This window comes from Panthera onca, chromosome D3 (assembly GCF_046562875.1).
Source record: "Panthera onca isolate mPanOnc1 chromosome D3, mPanOnc1 haplotype 2, whole genome shotgun sequence".
In the NCBI taxonomy this organism is placed as follows: Eukaryota; Metazoa; Chordata; class Mammalia; order Carnivora; family Felidae; genus Panthera; species Panthera onca.
The window spans coordinates 43,516,121-43,531,489 of NC_138350.1; the positions used below are offsets into that span (position 1 = coordinate 43,516,121).

Genomic DNA, 15,369 nt, shown 5'->3' on the forward strand with positions numbered 1-15,369 from the left:
AGCAAATCTATTGAGAAAATAGATTGGTGATTGCCAAAGGGCTGGGGGGCTCAAGGGGGAATTGAGGGGTGATGGTTAAAGGGTATGAGCTTTCATTTGGCAGTCATGAAAATGTTCTAAAATTGATTGTAGTGATTGTTGTACAAGTCTGTGAATATACAAAATCTATTGAAATGTACATCATAAAAGAGTGAATTGTATATGAACTATATCTTAGTAAATTTGCTTAAAAATAGGGAGTTCACATATACCCTTCACCACCTTCACTTAAAGTTGACAACTTACATAACTACAGTACAGTTATCAGAAGAGAAAATCAATCCTGGAACAATACTCTTAACTAAAGACCTCATCAGTTTTCCCTTAATGTCATTTTTCTCCTTCAGGATCTAATCCAGGATCCCACGTTGCACGCAATTATTGTGTCCTCTTAGTCTCCTGCAAATGGACACTTCTTTACTCTTTCATTGTTTTGCATGACCTTAACACTTTTGGCAAATACTAGCCAGTTGTTTTGTATAAAATCTTCCAATCTGGGAATGTCTGGTGTTCTCTCACAATTAGATTGAGGATACATGTACTTGTCAAAAAGACCACAAAAATAGTATTATGTCCTTCTCAGGGCATCAACTTGATGTCGATATGTCCAATAGGTGATGTTAACCTTGGTCACTTTAAGGTGGTGTCTGCCAGGTTTCTCCACTATAAAATTACCGTGTAGCTCTTGGTAGTTGATAAAAAATATTGGGAGAATACTCTGGCATTTTGCTAATATACCTTCAATCATGAATTTTAGCATCCATCAGTGGATTCTACATGCAGCTTATTGTGGTATTTGCATAATGATGATTTTGCATTTCTACCATTTTTCCTACACTTATTAGTGGGATTTATTTATTGAGTCCTTTTGTAAGAAGCTCTTCCTCAAATTTTATTTAAAGCAGCAAGGATTTGTGAACATTTATTTTATTCTATGGGTCATTTCCAATACTATCATTATTTATTTTGGTCCCAAGTTTTCTAGCTTTGGTCACTGGGAACCCTGTTGGCTAGGCACTCGTGTCTTTTTTTTTTTTTTTTTTTTTTTTTGTCTTTTTGTCTTTTTTTAAAGACTATGTTTTTAAACAGGTTTAGGTTCACAGCCAAATTGAAGGGAAGATACAGAGATTTCCCATACTCCTAGCCCCCACATATGCAAGGCATCTCCCTTATCAGCATTCCCCATCAGAGTGTCTTTTTGTTATAATTAATGTGGCTTCATTGCTAGTGTTCATTTAATATGTTATGATCCCTTTTGTATACTTATTTTTTGGAACCACAGATCTTCCAAAGTTATTTTTAATTTCCTTGCCCCAAACCTTAAGTTAAACTCTTCTCCGAGGAACTCTCTGATTCCTCTTATTGAAGAATGCTATTTAGAAAGCAAAGTCCAGGCTAAGTGTGCTTATTGTTACTGGGGTGTCATTGTCCCTGGACTTACTCAGCAGACAGAGGTAGGAAATGTATGTTTATTAACCTATGTGCGCGTGCGCGCACACACACACACACACACACACACACACACACACACTTCTTTATTTCTGTGTCTACCTCTATATCTATATTTTAAAATACAAGTTTGTACTGAAATATGGACACCACAGGGTTCATTTTAGTCTTTCCTCTTTCTTTATTTGTAACTTCTTTCTCTGATGGGGTAAACCTAGTTCTCATTATCTACAATATATTCACTTCTTTGATTTTTTTTCTAGCAGTTATACAATTGCTAACCCACACTCCTGTGAGAAACAGATTTGCTAACTAAAGTTTTTGAGTCTTTAGTATTGTAGTATCCAGCCAAAACACTGATTTGCTTTACTTATGTTTGTTCTTTTCATCCTCATCCCCTTCAGTGTGGTTATGTTAGGTTTCATTTGTAACTGTTTGGGTTCCATTTTGCCTATCTCTGCGCCCCCTGCCCTTATCCTTGGTTGATTTTGTTTATTGCTATGGTTCTAAGAGCCAAAACTATACAAAATGGTATATTCAGAGAAGTGTCTGTCCCTTCTGATACCTACGCTGTTCCCATTCTCCTTTCTGCCTCTTTTCCACTTACTCACCTATAAGAAATCAATCTCTTTAGTTTCTGGTCTATCCTCTGCATTTCTTTTGCAGAAAGGAGGAGATACGTGTGATTTTCTTCCATCAGCTTCTTTCTTACACTTATATTGTTTTAAAATTTTTAACTAATTTAATATTATTCCATTTCATTATGGTTTTAATTTGTATTTTTCTTATCACTAATGAAGTTGAATATCTTTTCATATTTTGAATAGCCTCTGGATTTTTTCTTTTAGGAAGTATTTATTAAATATTTTTGCTCATTTTCTCTTGGGTGTGTAGGAGTAATGTATGTATTCTGAATACAAATTCTTCATTAGTAATACTTATGGATTTAGGAGTCTTGTCGTTTTATTTGTAATGTCTTTGATGAAGAGAAGTTCTTAAGTTTAATTTGTCTATCCTCTGGGGTTTGTGCTTAAGAAGTCCTCTATGAGTTCATACAGTTTTCTCTGTGTTGTCATTTAAAAGTTTCAGAGTTCAGGGGCGCCTGGGTGGCTCAGTCAGTTAAGCGTCTGACTTCAGCTCAGGTCACGATCTCGCAGTTGTGAGTTTGATCCCCCCCATCAGGCTCTGTGCTGTCAGCTCAGAGCCTGGAGCCTGCTTCAGATTCTGTGTCTCCTCTCTCTGCCTCTCCACCTCTCACATTCTGTCTCTCTCTGTCTCTCTCTAAAATAAACATTAAAAAAAAATTTTTTTAAGTTTTAGAATTTTGTCTTTTACATTTAAGTTTTTAATCCACTTGACTTTTTTTTTTTTTTTGCATATTAGGTAAGATAAGATTCAATATAATTTCTTGGTTCTTCACCAATTATTAAAGATCCCATGCTTTTACCACTGATCTGCAATGCAAGTTTTATTATGAAGCAAGTTTCCATATGTATGGGGGTCTCTTTCTGGGGTCTATCCCTGTGCCAAAACCACTTTGTCTTATTAATACAGCTTAGTCTCTGGGAAGGGAAATCTCTCCCACCTTTTCTACTTTAGGACTGTCTTGATTCTGCCATATACATTTTTAAAATAATTTTTCAAGGTAAAAAAACTGTTAGAATTTTTATTGGAATTACTTTGTATCTCTAGATAAATTTGAGAATTTATTTGTAACTATATTTTATGATATAGCTCTATTTAGGTCTTCTTTAATGCCATTAATAGTTTCATCACTTTCTTCATAAAGATCTTATATACCTTTTATAAGACCTATTTCTAGATACTTAATATTTTTTATGTTATTGTAAATGTTTTTAAAAATATATATATTTCTTAACTGTTTGCAGCTAGTGTATAGAAATGCAACTAATTTTTATAAAGTGATTCTGACTCCATCACTTTAATCAAATTCTTATTAATTTATTTATCTGTGGATTATTTTGTGTTTTCTATACAGACATATTATTAGTAAATAATGATAGTTTTGTTTCTTATTTTATAGTTACAAGTGAAAAATATCAGAATATACAATCACAAAATTCTAGGTAGCACAGTATGCATAGGAAAAGACACAGGAAGGAATGCAAAGAAATGTTCACAGCTTATTTTGAGTTAAAGAATTATGGATAAATTTTTCTTTTTAATATATCTCTATACTTTCCAGTTTTTCCAAGATGACTATCTATCACTTTCATAACCAGGAAAGAAACAAAACTTAAAAATAAAAGCAAGTCTAAAACAAACTTTAAAGGTAAGGATTCCTTACTAAAAATGCCCAGTTAGAAATTAAAAACTTAAGTACCTCTGATGTGCCTGCTCCCCACCAAGATTCACCACTGCAGAGCCAGATGGTTGTATAGTTATGAACTAATACATGTGTTATATCTAAGAGAATCTCTTAGATTCATGGAACTTTGTCTTTACATTAGGGCATGTATGAAATTGACCTGTCAAAGGTCTTTATTCATTTGTTTTGAAGTATAGTCAATTCTTAATTATCCATAAGGAATATTTTTATTCTTTATGAGTTATTTATGACCTTTTCATATTGAGTTACTATTAACTTGCACTGCTTATTTCCTAGGGATAAACTTAGGAAATGCAGACTAATTTTCAACTGGCACTCCTCTCCCTATTATACAGATAAGATAACAGAAACCCCCTAGAAATTAAGTAGGTTTTCTCTCTATTTTTCTGTTCACCTCCTCCATCCCATGGTACTTGTCTCCCATCATGACACCTGTCAAAATTATCTGTCCTCTCCATCATAAACTCCATAAGGTTAAGATCTTTGTCTTGTTCTTCTGTGTATCCCTACACCTAGCACAATACCTGACATAGTTCCTGATACATAGTGGATTCTCAATAAATCACTATGGAATGTTGAATGAATTTTGCAAGCAATCCACTTTCAAAAAAAAATCAGAATACTCACCACATTAAATATTTGACTGATTGCTTTTGGATATAGTCACAATAACATTTGGCTTCATGTGGGTGGAAATTGAAATCAATGTCTGGGTAAAGACTTCTCATGAAAAATGTTTAAAAACAAAATGAACTTTCTGCTCACCTCCTCTTGTGTGATGAATTTTTCATATGGTAAAACATTTTTCCTATTTTCTTTTATACCATTTAGAGCTATTACTATTACAGCATCTAGATGCTAATTGTATGTAATTGTTAATTGAGCTGATTCTATCTGAAAAGAAAAGCTAGATAAACAAAAGTAAGTCCTCATAATTTATAAAAGTCTTTTAATTTAACTTGTTTCTTCTTTTTAATTTTGATTTTTTTTTCACACAGTTGTGGCTAGTGGGTATGGCTGATATTGGATGCTAAATATATATTCTCTAGCTCTTGGAGCCCAGGCTGGTCCTCAAGGGCCCTGTGGCTTATCTAACCCCTAAATCAGTCTTCTGGTTCCTTCTCCTTGTTGGAGGACCGACCATGGTCTTGGGTCACAAGGCTCTCTCATCTCAGGGGGCTTAAGCCCTCCCACCATGCAGCTAAGTGTCTGGAGGTGGGGGTTGCCTTTGGTTTGGGGGGCTTTCTCCCAGATTTATTGAGAAATAATTGCCATATAACATTGTGTAAGTTTAAGGTATACAGTGCACACCTTGATAACTTGATACCTGTATATATTGTGAAATGTGTATCACAATCAGGTTAGTTAACACATCCTTCACCTCACATAATTTTCATTTTCATTTTCATTTTCAAAGAGGATTGGTTGTTTTAATTGATTATCCCAATAACACCTTCATGTGCCTCAAACTATTTAGATGTTTGAATGTGGAAGTAATTATATTATAGACAGATAGAATGGTACAGTACTGAAGTTTCTATTTCTAACATTTTGAGAAGATAGTAATCTTGGGTAATTCAGTTCATTTTATAAATTTGTTATGTAATCCAACATTCATGGAAGACTGCCCATACTCAGATACTGTGCAAAACTGTCACTATATAAAATGAGTAAAATACTACCTAAAAGAGCCCACAGTCTAGTTGTGGTATATTTGGACATCTTATGTTATTATCCTTTTTTAATATTATGTTTTGTTGCTAAATTTGGGATAAAGAAGGTTATGTGAATATATTAATTTGGCTAAGAGCTGTAGCTCTAAGTGACCTATAGTAGCTATTAGCAGCAGCACTTCACTATAAATAGGATTTAATTAGACGCCTCATACATTCGACTGCTTCTACTTAATGTATCAGATCATTGCATGTTGTCCTTTGTGTGACATGTAGGAGTGGGCTAAGGTGTTCTAAAGAAGAGAGAATCTGATATTTCCTCATCAAAATTGTGGTGGGGAGTATGCAAAATGAAAAAATATCTGCTCTGTAAATTTCTGTATACAGCCACTACCCAGTATATCAGTTGACATTGAACTTTAGTTTATCTCATTTATATATATGTATGTGAAAAGGTAAACTCTTTTTTTCTTCTTGGCAGGTGTCCTTGTAGACTTGGGTCTGGAGGAAAATGGGACAGCTTATCAAAGAGCAGAGAAATATGTTGTTCGTCTAGACAATGAGATTCAAACCAAGTTTGAAGTTTTTATGAGAAGGGTAAAACAGAACCCGTACACACTGTTTGTGCTAGTTCATGACAACTCCCATGTGGAACTAACGAGGTGATTGCTTCAGAGTGAGCAAATATAGTGTTTCTTCTAGCACAGCAATGGTTTTGTAAAAAATTCCTGAAAAGCCCAGAGACCCTAACACTTGGCATCTTCTTATTGGTAACTTATTCCTACTCTTTCCCTGCTCTTTCAGCTTTCCCTACCAATTTAGTGTTGACTTCATTTTAACTATACTATGAATGAATTTATAAATCCCCATTAAGGGGCACCTGGGTAGCTCAGTCAATTGAGCAACTGACTTCAGCTCAGGTCATCATCTCACTGTTTGTGAGTTCAAGCCCCACATCAGGCTCTATGCTGACAGCTCAGAGCCCACTTTGGATTCTCTGTGCCCCTCCCCACTTGTTCTCTCTCTCTCTCTCTCTCTCAAAAGTAAATAAACATTTTAAAAATCCCTATTAAAAAGCTGTCTTCAGGGCATTGTGGAACTCAGCGGCCTCAGAGAAAGGGCAGCAGCAGGGAGAGTGAGGTTAATGAGCTCCAAGAAGGGCCATATGCTTTCCTTTCCCTGTCCTTCCTCCTCCCCAGTTCTTTACCATTTTTTTTCCTCCTTCCTCTTCTCTATGTTTCTCCTCTTCCATGCCTTTCTCTCTATCCACATAACTTTAAGCAGTAAAGATGCCACTTAAAGATTTCAGAGCAGAGTGCCTGGCTGGCTCAGTCAGAGGAGCATATGACTCTTGATCTTAGGGTTGTGAGTTTGAGCCCCACGTTGGGTGTAGAGACTACTAAAAAAATAAATAAATAAATAAATAATCTCTAAAAAATAATTTAGAAATCTGACCATATCTGAAACATTCCCCAATTTACCGGTTTAAACAGAGAATATCCTATTTCTTAGGTGGGCTTACAGTGAAAGAAGAGTAAATGGGGCATGATGGTGCCAGTTTGGCCCCCTGACCAAATTACAGTAATTATCTGTTAAGGGATGTCTTTGATCCTATGGGTTTAAAAGGCAGTTTCAAGCATCATCAAGTGTTTATAGATTTTCCTTTCTTCAGAACACACTGAGGTTGAGAATATGAAAGATTTGTAGTATGTTGTAGAAATATCAGAATTGCAAAAGCACTTGTTCAAAAGCCAGAATGTATTTGGCGCTCCACAATGTGAACTCTAGAGCCATATGTAGGTATAAATAAGATGTTAGTTTTAGAAGAAAGAAAGAAAGAAAGAAAGAAAGAAAGAAAGAAAGAAAGAAAGAAAGAAAGAAAGAAAAAGAAAAAAGGGAAGAAAGAAGCAGAGAGAGGGAGGGAGGGAAGGAGAGAAGGAAAGAAGGGAGAAGGAAGGAAAGAAAGAAGGAGGGAGGGAGAGAGAGAGAGAAGGAAGAAAGGAAGGAAGGAGAGAGGGAAGGAAGGAAGGAAGGAAGGAAGGAAGGAAGGAAGGAAGGAAGGAGAGGGGGAGGGAGAGAGGAGAGAAGGAAGGAAGGAAGGAAGGAAGGAAGGAAGGAAGGAAGGACTTTGCCCAGATTCTCTTCAGTTGTTCCTAGTGTTCTATGAGCAGAAATAACTCAGTGACCTGATATACCTCATGTTTGAAAGTTTGGAGTAATAGCTGTGAGGATGTGTATTGGATCTCTCTATATTTAATTCCCCAGGGCACTGAGATTACTTCTTTGACAAAAAAAAAAAATATATGTGGTTTTGAGGCTGCATAACAGCCTGGTACATTCAAATTGAACATAATTGAAAATGATTTATATGTAAAAATTTTGTTCATACTGAGGGGTAGGAGGCCCCTTTGTAACCTCCTCATAGTCTAACATCCTCAAGGGAGGAAGAATAGTAGCATTAACATAGAGGGGATCCCTTGCCTCTCTGGGGTACCAATTATTGCACACTTACAAGCATCATGTTTTGATGGAGAAACTCATTTAGATGAGTTTTTAGACCAAAGTGATCCATCTCAGCTACAGATTTAGATATCCTTGGCCTGTAGAACTGAGTTACACTTGGAGGTATTTCAGGGGCAGACTGAAAAAGGGGGAAAAAATATATTTGAAATCTGTCTGAAAGTGGTAAGAAGGAGTGTAATTATTTCTCTTTCAAATTAAATGTTGGTTGCCTCTACTCCTTCTCCCAGTTAAAAAGAACTAGAAAAATAAAAACTAAAACATTATCTCCATTTTGATGACTGTTTCTGAATCTAATCTGTTAAATTATTAATGTGACTTTCAATATTTCTACAGTGTCATTTCGGGCTCTTTGTCACATGGTGAACCTAGTCATGGATTGGCTGATAGAGTCATTAACTGCAGAGAAGTTCTGGAAGCTTTCAACCTGCTGGTGCTCCAGGTTAGCTCATTCCCATACACACTACAGACCCAACAGTCTCGTATCAGCTCCAGCAATGAGGTTCACTGGATACAGCTGGACAATATGGTGAGTCTCTATTCTGCTCTCTTATACACAGTCATTATTCTCAGTTCCCCCGGGAGCAGAATCCTGTAATAAAATATGGTCATGGATTTGTAAAATACCATAAGAGTTCAAAACTCTAACTAACATAAAGCTTTATCTCCTAAAAGTTCCATGTAATTACAATTATTATAAGACTAAAAACTAATGAGTGTGTCCAAAATAAATCTAATTATATTGTTCTTTTTAAGGTTATCATACAGATACAAAATTGTCCATCCTATATAGTTCCCCCCCTCCAAAATGTGATGTTATTTTATACAGTCACCAATAGCCTGGACTATCTTTGTGCTTTTAAACCATTAATTTCAATCTGAGACTTGGAAATTTATTATCCTTTTGAATGGCTTTTCTGTCATGTTAAAGTCTTATTGATCTGTATGACTATAAATCATGCTCATGTTCCCCCAGCAACTGGATTTTTTTTCTTTTAATCAGTTCTCAGTCTTCTGGTTAAAACATAAGATTATGATACTGTTACTTTAAATTACTCAATAGCACTTAATATGCTGAGCACCATCTCAAGGTTGTATATATTCAAGACTATATATTTTTTTTGGCTTCAGTCCCTAAAACCTGGAAAATATTTTCTATGACCTATACAATGCATGACAAACATACTACCAAAAAAAAGAAATAAGTGTTTCATAAAAAACAAAGAAGATTAGCCATTAAGCAATGGATCCTTTGTTTAAAAAATATTAAACATGGTGGGGACGCCTGGGTGGCTCAATCAGTTGAGCGTCTGACCCTTGGTTTCTGCTTAGATCATGGTCTCATGGTTCGTGGGTTTGAGTCCCACATTGGGCTCTGTGCTGACAATGCAGAGCCTGCTAGGGATTCTTTCTCTCTCCCTCTCTCTCTACCCCTCCCTTACTTGTGCACTCTTTCTATCTCAAAATAAATAAACTTCAAAAAAAATTAAAAATGAAAAAATGTTAAACATAATGGATATTTTAAAATAAGCATGTTTAAGTAAAAGATGCCAGATATGTCTTAAGTAAGGATAACATTTATTCAGGGGTGCCTGAGTAGCTCAGTCGGTTGAGTATCTGACTTTGGCTCAGGTCATGATCTTGCAGTTTGTGGGTTTGAGCCCCACATTGGGCTTGCTGCTATCAGCACAGACCCAGCTTCAGATCCTCTGTCCCCCACCCCCCCCTTCTGCCCTCCCCTGCTCATGCTTGCTCTCAATACACACACACACACACACACACACACACACACACACACACACACATAAAAAAATCATCCCTATGAGGTGCCTGGGTGGCTCAGTCAGTTGAGCATCACACTCTTGATTTCAGCTCATGTCATGATACCAGAGTCATGAGATGGAGCCCCATGTCAGGCTCTGTTCTGAGTGTGGAGTCTGCTTGGGATTCTCTCCCTCTTTCCCTTTGCCCCACTCCACTGCTTGCATTCTCTGTCTCTAAAGTAAAAAAAATTTTTTTTTAATCATCACTGTGAAATTGAGATCAACATAGAAAAAAGATAAAAACTTCAAACTTGAATCTAATTTACACCCTTACACCCTCACCCTTACACATTAGGGAAGAAACTCCTAACCATTAGCCTCCTTTCATTATCCTGAAACCAACATCCTCAAAAAGGAAAAATTGGAAAAAACAGAGTAATTCAATTAAAAAAATACTAAGCACTTGTTGGGCTTGTGTTAGATCTTTCCAAGAACACAAAGAGAACTGACCATTTAAAGGAAAAAGCAAAGTACATATCAAAGTCACTGTTATCCAAAGTAGAATAAGATATACATAGAGAAAAGAGATCAGTGATTGCCAGAGGCAGGGGTGGGGTGGATGAAATGGGTGAATGGGATCAAAAGATACAAACGTTCAGTTATAAAATAAGTTAATCCTCAAAAAATTAAAAATAGAACTACCCTATGATCCAACAGTAGCACTACTAGGAATTTACCCAAGGAGTAAAGGAGTGCTGATGCATAGGGGCACTTGTACCCCAATGTTTATAGCAGCACTTCAACAATAGCCAAATTATGGAAAGAGCCTAAATGTCCATCAACTGATGAATGGATAAAGATGTAGTGTATATATACAATGGACTACTACTTGGCAATGAGAAAGAATGAAATCCTGCCATTTGCAGCAACGTGGATGGAACTAGAAGGTATGATGCTGAGTGAAATATGTCAGTCAGAGGACAGATATCATATGTTGTCACTCATATGTGGATCTTGAGAAACTTAACAGAAGACCATGGGGGAAGGGAAGGGGAAAAAAATAGTTACAGAGAGGGAGGGAGGCAAACCACAAGAGACTCTTAAATACAGAGAACAGACTGAGAAGGATTGGGAGGATGGGGGAGAGGGGAAAAATGGGTGATGGGCATTGAGGAGGGTGCTTGTTGGGATGAGCCCTGGGTGTTGTATGTAAGCCAATTTGACAGTAAATTATATAAAAATAATAACAAGTAAGTCCTGGGGATGTAATGTACAGCATGATGACTATAGTTAATACTGTATGGTATATTTGAAAGTTGCTAAGGCCTTAGAAGATCACATCACCAGAGAAAAAGAATTATAACTATATGTGCTGATGGATGTTAACTGGACTTCCTGTGGTGATCATTTTGCAATATATATATGTATATTGCACACATATATAGGCATACCTTGTTTTGTTGTGCTTTGCTTTATTGTACTTTGCAGATATTTCATTTTTACAAATGAAGATTTGTGGCAATCCTGTATCAAGGAGGTCTATTGGTGCCATTTTTTCAAACAGCATTTACTCACTTTGGGTCTCTATGTCACATTTGGTAATTCTCACAATATTTAAAGTTTTTTCATTATTATTGTATGTGTTATGCTGATCTATAATCACTGATCTTTGATGTTACTATTGTAATTGTTTTGCGGTGCCACAAACCACACCTATGTAAGAACGTGGACTTAATCGATAAATGTGTGTGTGTGTTCTAACTGCTCCACCAACTGGCCATTCCCCTCTCTCTCCCTCTCCTTAGGCCTCCCTATTTCTGGATACACACCAATATTGAAATTTGGCCAATCAATAACCCTACAATGGCCGCTAAGTGTTCAAGTGATGGGAAGAGTTGCACATCTCTCACTTTAAATCAAAAGCTAGACATGATTAAGCTTAGTGAGGAAGACAAGTCAAAAGCTGAGACAGGCTGAAAGCTAGGCCTCTTGCTCCAAACAGCCATGTTATGAATATAAAAGAAAAGTTCTTGAAGGAAATTAAAAGGCACCTGGCAGGCTTAGTCAGTTAAGCATCTGACTTAATTTCAGCTCAGGTCGCAATCTCAGGGTTGTGAGATCGAGCCCTGCATTGGGCTCTGTGCTGGACATGGAGACTGCTTAAGATTCTCTTTCCCTCTCCCTCTGCCCCTCCCCAACACTCGCTCTTGCTCTCTCTCTCTCTCTCTCTCTCTCTCTCTCAAAAAAAGTGCTAACCCGGTGAACACATGAATAATAAGAAAGTAAAACACCTTATTGCTGATATGGAGAAGATCTGAATGATCTAGATAGAAGATCCTATCAGCCACCACGTTCCCTTAAGCCAAAGCCTAATCCAGACCAAGGCCCTAACTGTCTTCAATTCTGGGAAGACTGAGAGAGGTAAGGAAGCTGCAGAAGAAAGATTGGAAACTACCAGAGGTTAGATCATAAAGCTTAAGAAAGCTTATGCCTTCTGCATAACATTAAAGTGCAGCAAGTGCTGATATAGAGGCTGCAGCAAGTTATCCAAAAGACCTAGATTATTAATGAAGGTGGCTACGTGAAACAAATTTTCAATGTAGATGGAACAGCCATCTATTGGAAGAAGATGCCTTCTATGTCTTTCATAGCTAGAGAGAAGTCAATGACTGCCTTCAAAGCTCCAAAGGACAATCTGACTGTCTTGTTAGGGGCTACTGCAGCTGGTGACTTTAAGTTGAAGCCAATGCTCATTGAGCATCCTGAAAATCCTAGGGCCCTGAAGAATTATGCTAAATCTACTCTTGTCTGTGTTCTCTAAATGTAACAACAAAGCCTGGTTGACAGCACATCTGTTTACAACATGGTTGATTGAATATTTTAAGCCCACTGATGAGACCTACTGCCCAGAAAAAAAAGATTCCTTTCAATATATTACTGCTCATTGACAATGTATATGCTAACCTAAGAGCTCTGATGGAGATGTACAATAAGATGAATGTGGTTTTCATAACTACTAACACAACATCCATTATGCAGCACATGGGTCAAGGAGTAACTTCTTATGATTTAGGAAAATACATTTCATAAGGCTATGGCTGCCATAGACAGTGATTCCTCTGATGGAAATGGGCAAAGTTAGTTGAAAACATTCTGGAAAGGATTCACCATTCTAGGTGATTAAGAACATTCATGATTCATGGGAAGAGGTCAAAATATCAGCATTACCAGGAGTTTGGAAGAAGTTGATTACAACCCCCGTGGATGACTTTGAGGGGTTCAAGACTTCAGTGGAGGAAGTCACTGCAGATGTGGTGGAAATAGCAAGAGAACTAAAATTAAAAGTAGAACCTGAAGATGAGATTGAATTGTTGCAATCTCATGATAAAAATTGAATGGATGAGGAGTTGCTTCTGACGGGTGAACAAAGAAAGTGGTGTCTTGAGAAGGAAACTACTCCTGGTGAAGATGCTGTGGAGATTGTTGAAATGACAACAAAGGATTTAGAATATTACATGAACTTAGTTGATAAAGCAGTGGCAGGGTTTGAGAGGATTGACTCCAATTTTGAAAGAAGTTCTACTGGGGGCAAAATGCTATCAAACAGCATCACTTGCTACAGAGAAGTCACTCATGAAAGGAAGAGTCATTCAATGTGGCAAGCTTCATTGTTGTCTTGTGTTAAGAAATTGTCACAGGCACCCCAGCCTTCAACAACCACCAACCAAATCAGTCAATAGCCATCAAAATCAAGGCAAGACCTTCCACCGGCAAAAAGATTATGATTTGCTGAAAGTTCAGATGATGGTTAGCATTTTTAAGCAATAAAGTATCTTTTAATTAAGGTATGTACATTGTTTTTTAAACATAATGCTATTGTACACTTAATAGACTACAGTACAGTGTAAACATAACTTTCGTATGTACAGGGAAACCAAAAAATTCATTTGACTCATTTGATTGTAATGCCTGTTTATTGTGGTGGTCTGCATCCAAACCCTCAAATCTCCAAGGTATGCCTATATATAAACAGAATCATTTTGTTGTACCCCTGAAAACTAATACAGTGTTACATGTCAATTATGTCTCAATTTCAAAAAAAGAAAAAATACCACATTGTATACCTTAAATATATACAATTTTTATTTGCAAAAATAATAGCTGGAAGAAGACAATTTTATAAATTAAAAAATAATTTTTAATGTGTATTTATTTTTGAAAGACAAAGAGAGACAGAGCATGAGTGGGGGAGGGGCAGAGAGAGAGGGAGACACAATCTGAAGCGGGCTACAGGCTCTGGGCTGTCAGCACATAGCCCAACGCAGGCTCAAAGCCATGAACTGTGAGATAATGACCTGAGCTGAAGTCAGATGCTTAACCAACTGAGCCACCCAGGCACCCCTGGAATAAGACAATTTTAAAAAATCAAAATGCTCTGGGGATTGAAATGAGGGAGAAGTCCCACCCACTTAAGAGCATTAGAAAATGCGACATGGAGAGAGCACAGTGGATGGGACTTGCAAGAGAGGAAGGAAGGAGCAGACAGACTGAGGTGTGGGCTCTCCTGAGAGCAGACAGCTCGGGCAGCACCACAGAGGAGGAAACAGGGATTTTTCAGCGAACACTAGGAGGATGAAAAGAAACTTGGGACTATATACACAGAAGCTTGAAGTCCCAGGCTGGAAAAGTTTACACTTATTACAAAGGCATTAATGATTTTCTTGTAAGGGCATGGTATTATTAAAAATATGGTTTGGGGCGCCTGGGTGGCGCAGTCGGTTAAGCGTCCGACTTCAGCCAGGTCACGATCTCGCGGTCCGTGAGTTCGAGCCCCGCGTCAGGCTCTGGGCTGATGGCTCAGAGCCTGGAGCCTGATTCCGATTCTGTGTCTCCCTCTCTCTCTGCCCCTCCCCCGTTCATGCTCTGTCTCTCTCTGTCCCAAAAATAAATAAAAACCGTTGAAAAAAAAAATATGGTTGAGCCTTGGGGTGCCTGGGTGGCTCAGTCGGTTAAGCGTCCGACTTCGGCTCAGGTCATGATCTCGCGGTCCGTGAGTTCGAGCCCCGCGTCGAGCTCTGTGCTGACAGCTCAGAGCCTGGAGCCTGTTTCAGATTCTGTGTCTCCCTCTCTCTGACCCTCCCCCGTTCATGCTCTGTCTCTCTCTGTCTCAAAAATAAATAAACGTTAAAAAAAATTAAAAAAAAAATATGGTTGAGCCTTGAACAACACAGGGTTCAGGAGGACCCACCCCTGCTCAGTTGAAAATTCACATATAATTTTGACTCCCCCAAAACTTTACTAATGGGCTACTGTTAACCAGAAGCCTTACCGATAACATAACACCTATTTTGTATGTCATATTATTATATAATGTATTATTACAATAAAGTAAGCTAGAGAAAAGAAAACATTAAGAAAGTTGTAAGGAAGAGAAAATACATTCACAATACTGTAAAGAATCTGCATATAGGCAGAGCGACTGCCAGTCTTGCAGATCTGTCTCTTGCTTCAACAGTGTTTAGACAGAACAGACCCAGGGATGCCCCTTCTTCCACCCTCCACCCACCCTCCAACC

The 15,369-nt window shown here is 37.6% G+C and overlaps 1 protein-coding gene across 5 annotated transcripts in view; it reads left to right on the forward strand.

The window, feature by feature from the left end:
* The window catches only part of GREB1L (GREB1 like retinoic acid receptor coactivator), a 280,368-nt gene that overhangs the window by 220,760 nt on the left and 44,239 nt on the right, over positions 1-15,369 (forward strand). For all 5 annotated transcript variants that reach the window (XM_060613413.3, XM_060613402.3, XM_060613410.3 and 2 more), the window contains 2 exons: positions 5,993-6,173; positions 8,368-8,560. In XM_060613413.3, coding sequence (XP_060469396.3) covers positions 5,993-6,173; positions 8,368-8,560 — 374 coding nt within the window. The remainder of the gene's footprint in view (positions 1-5,992; positions 6,174-8,367; positions 8,561-15,369) is intronic.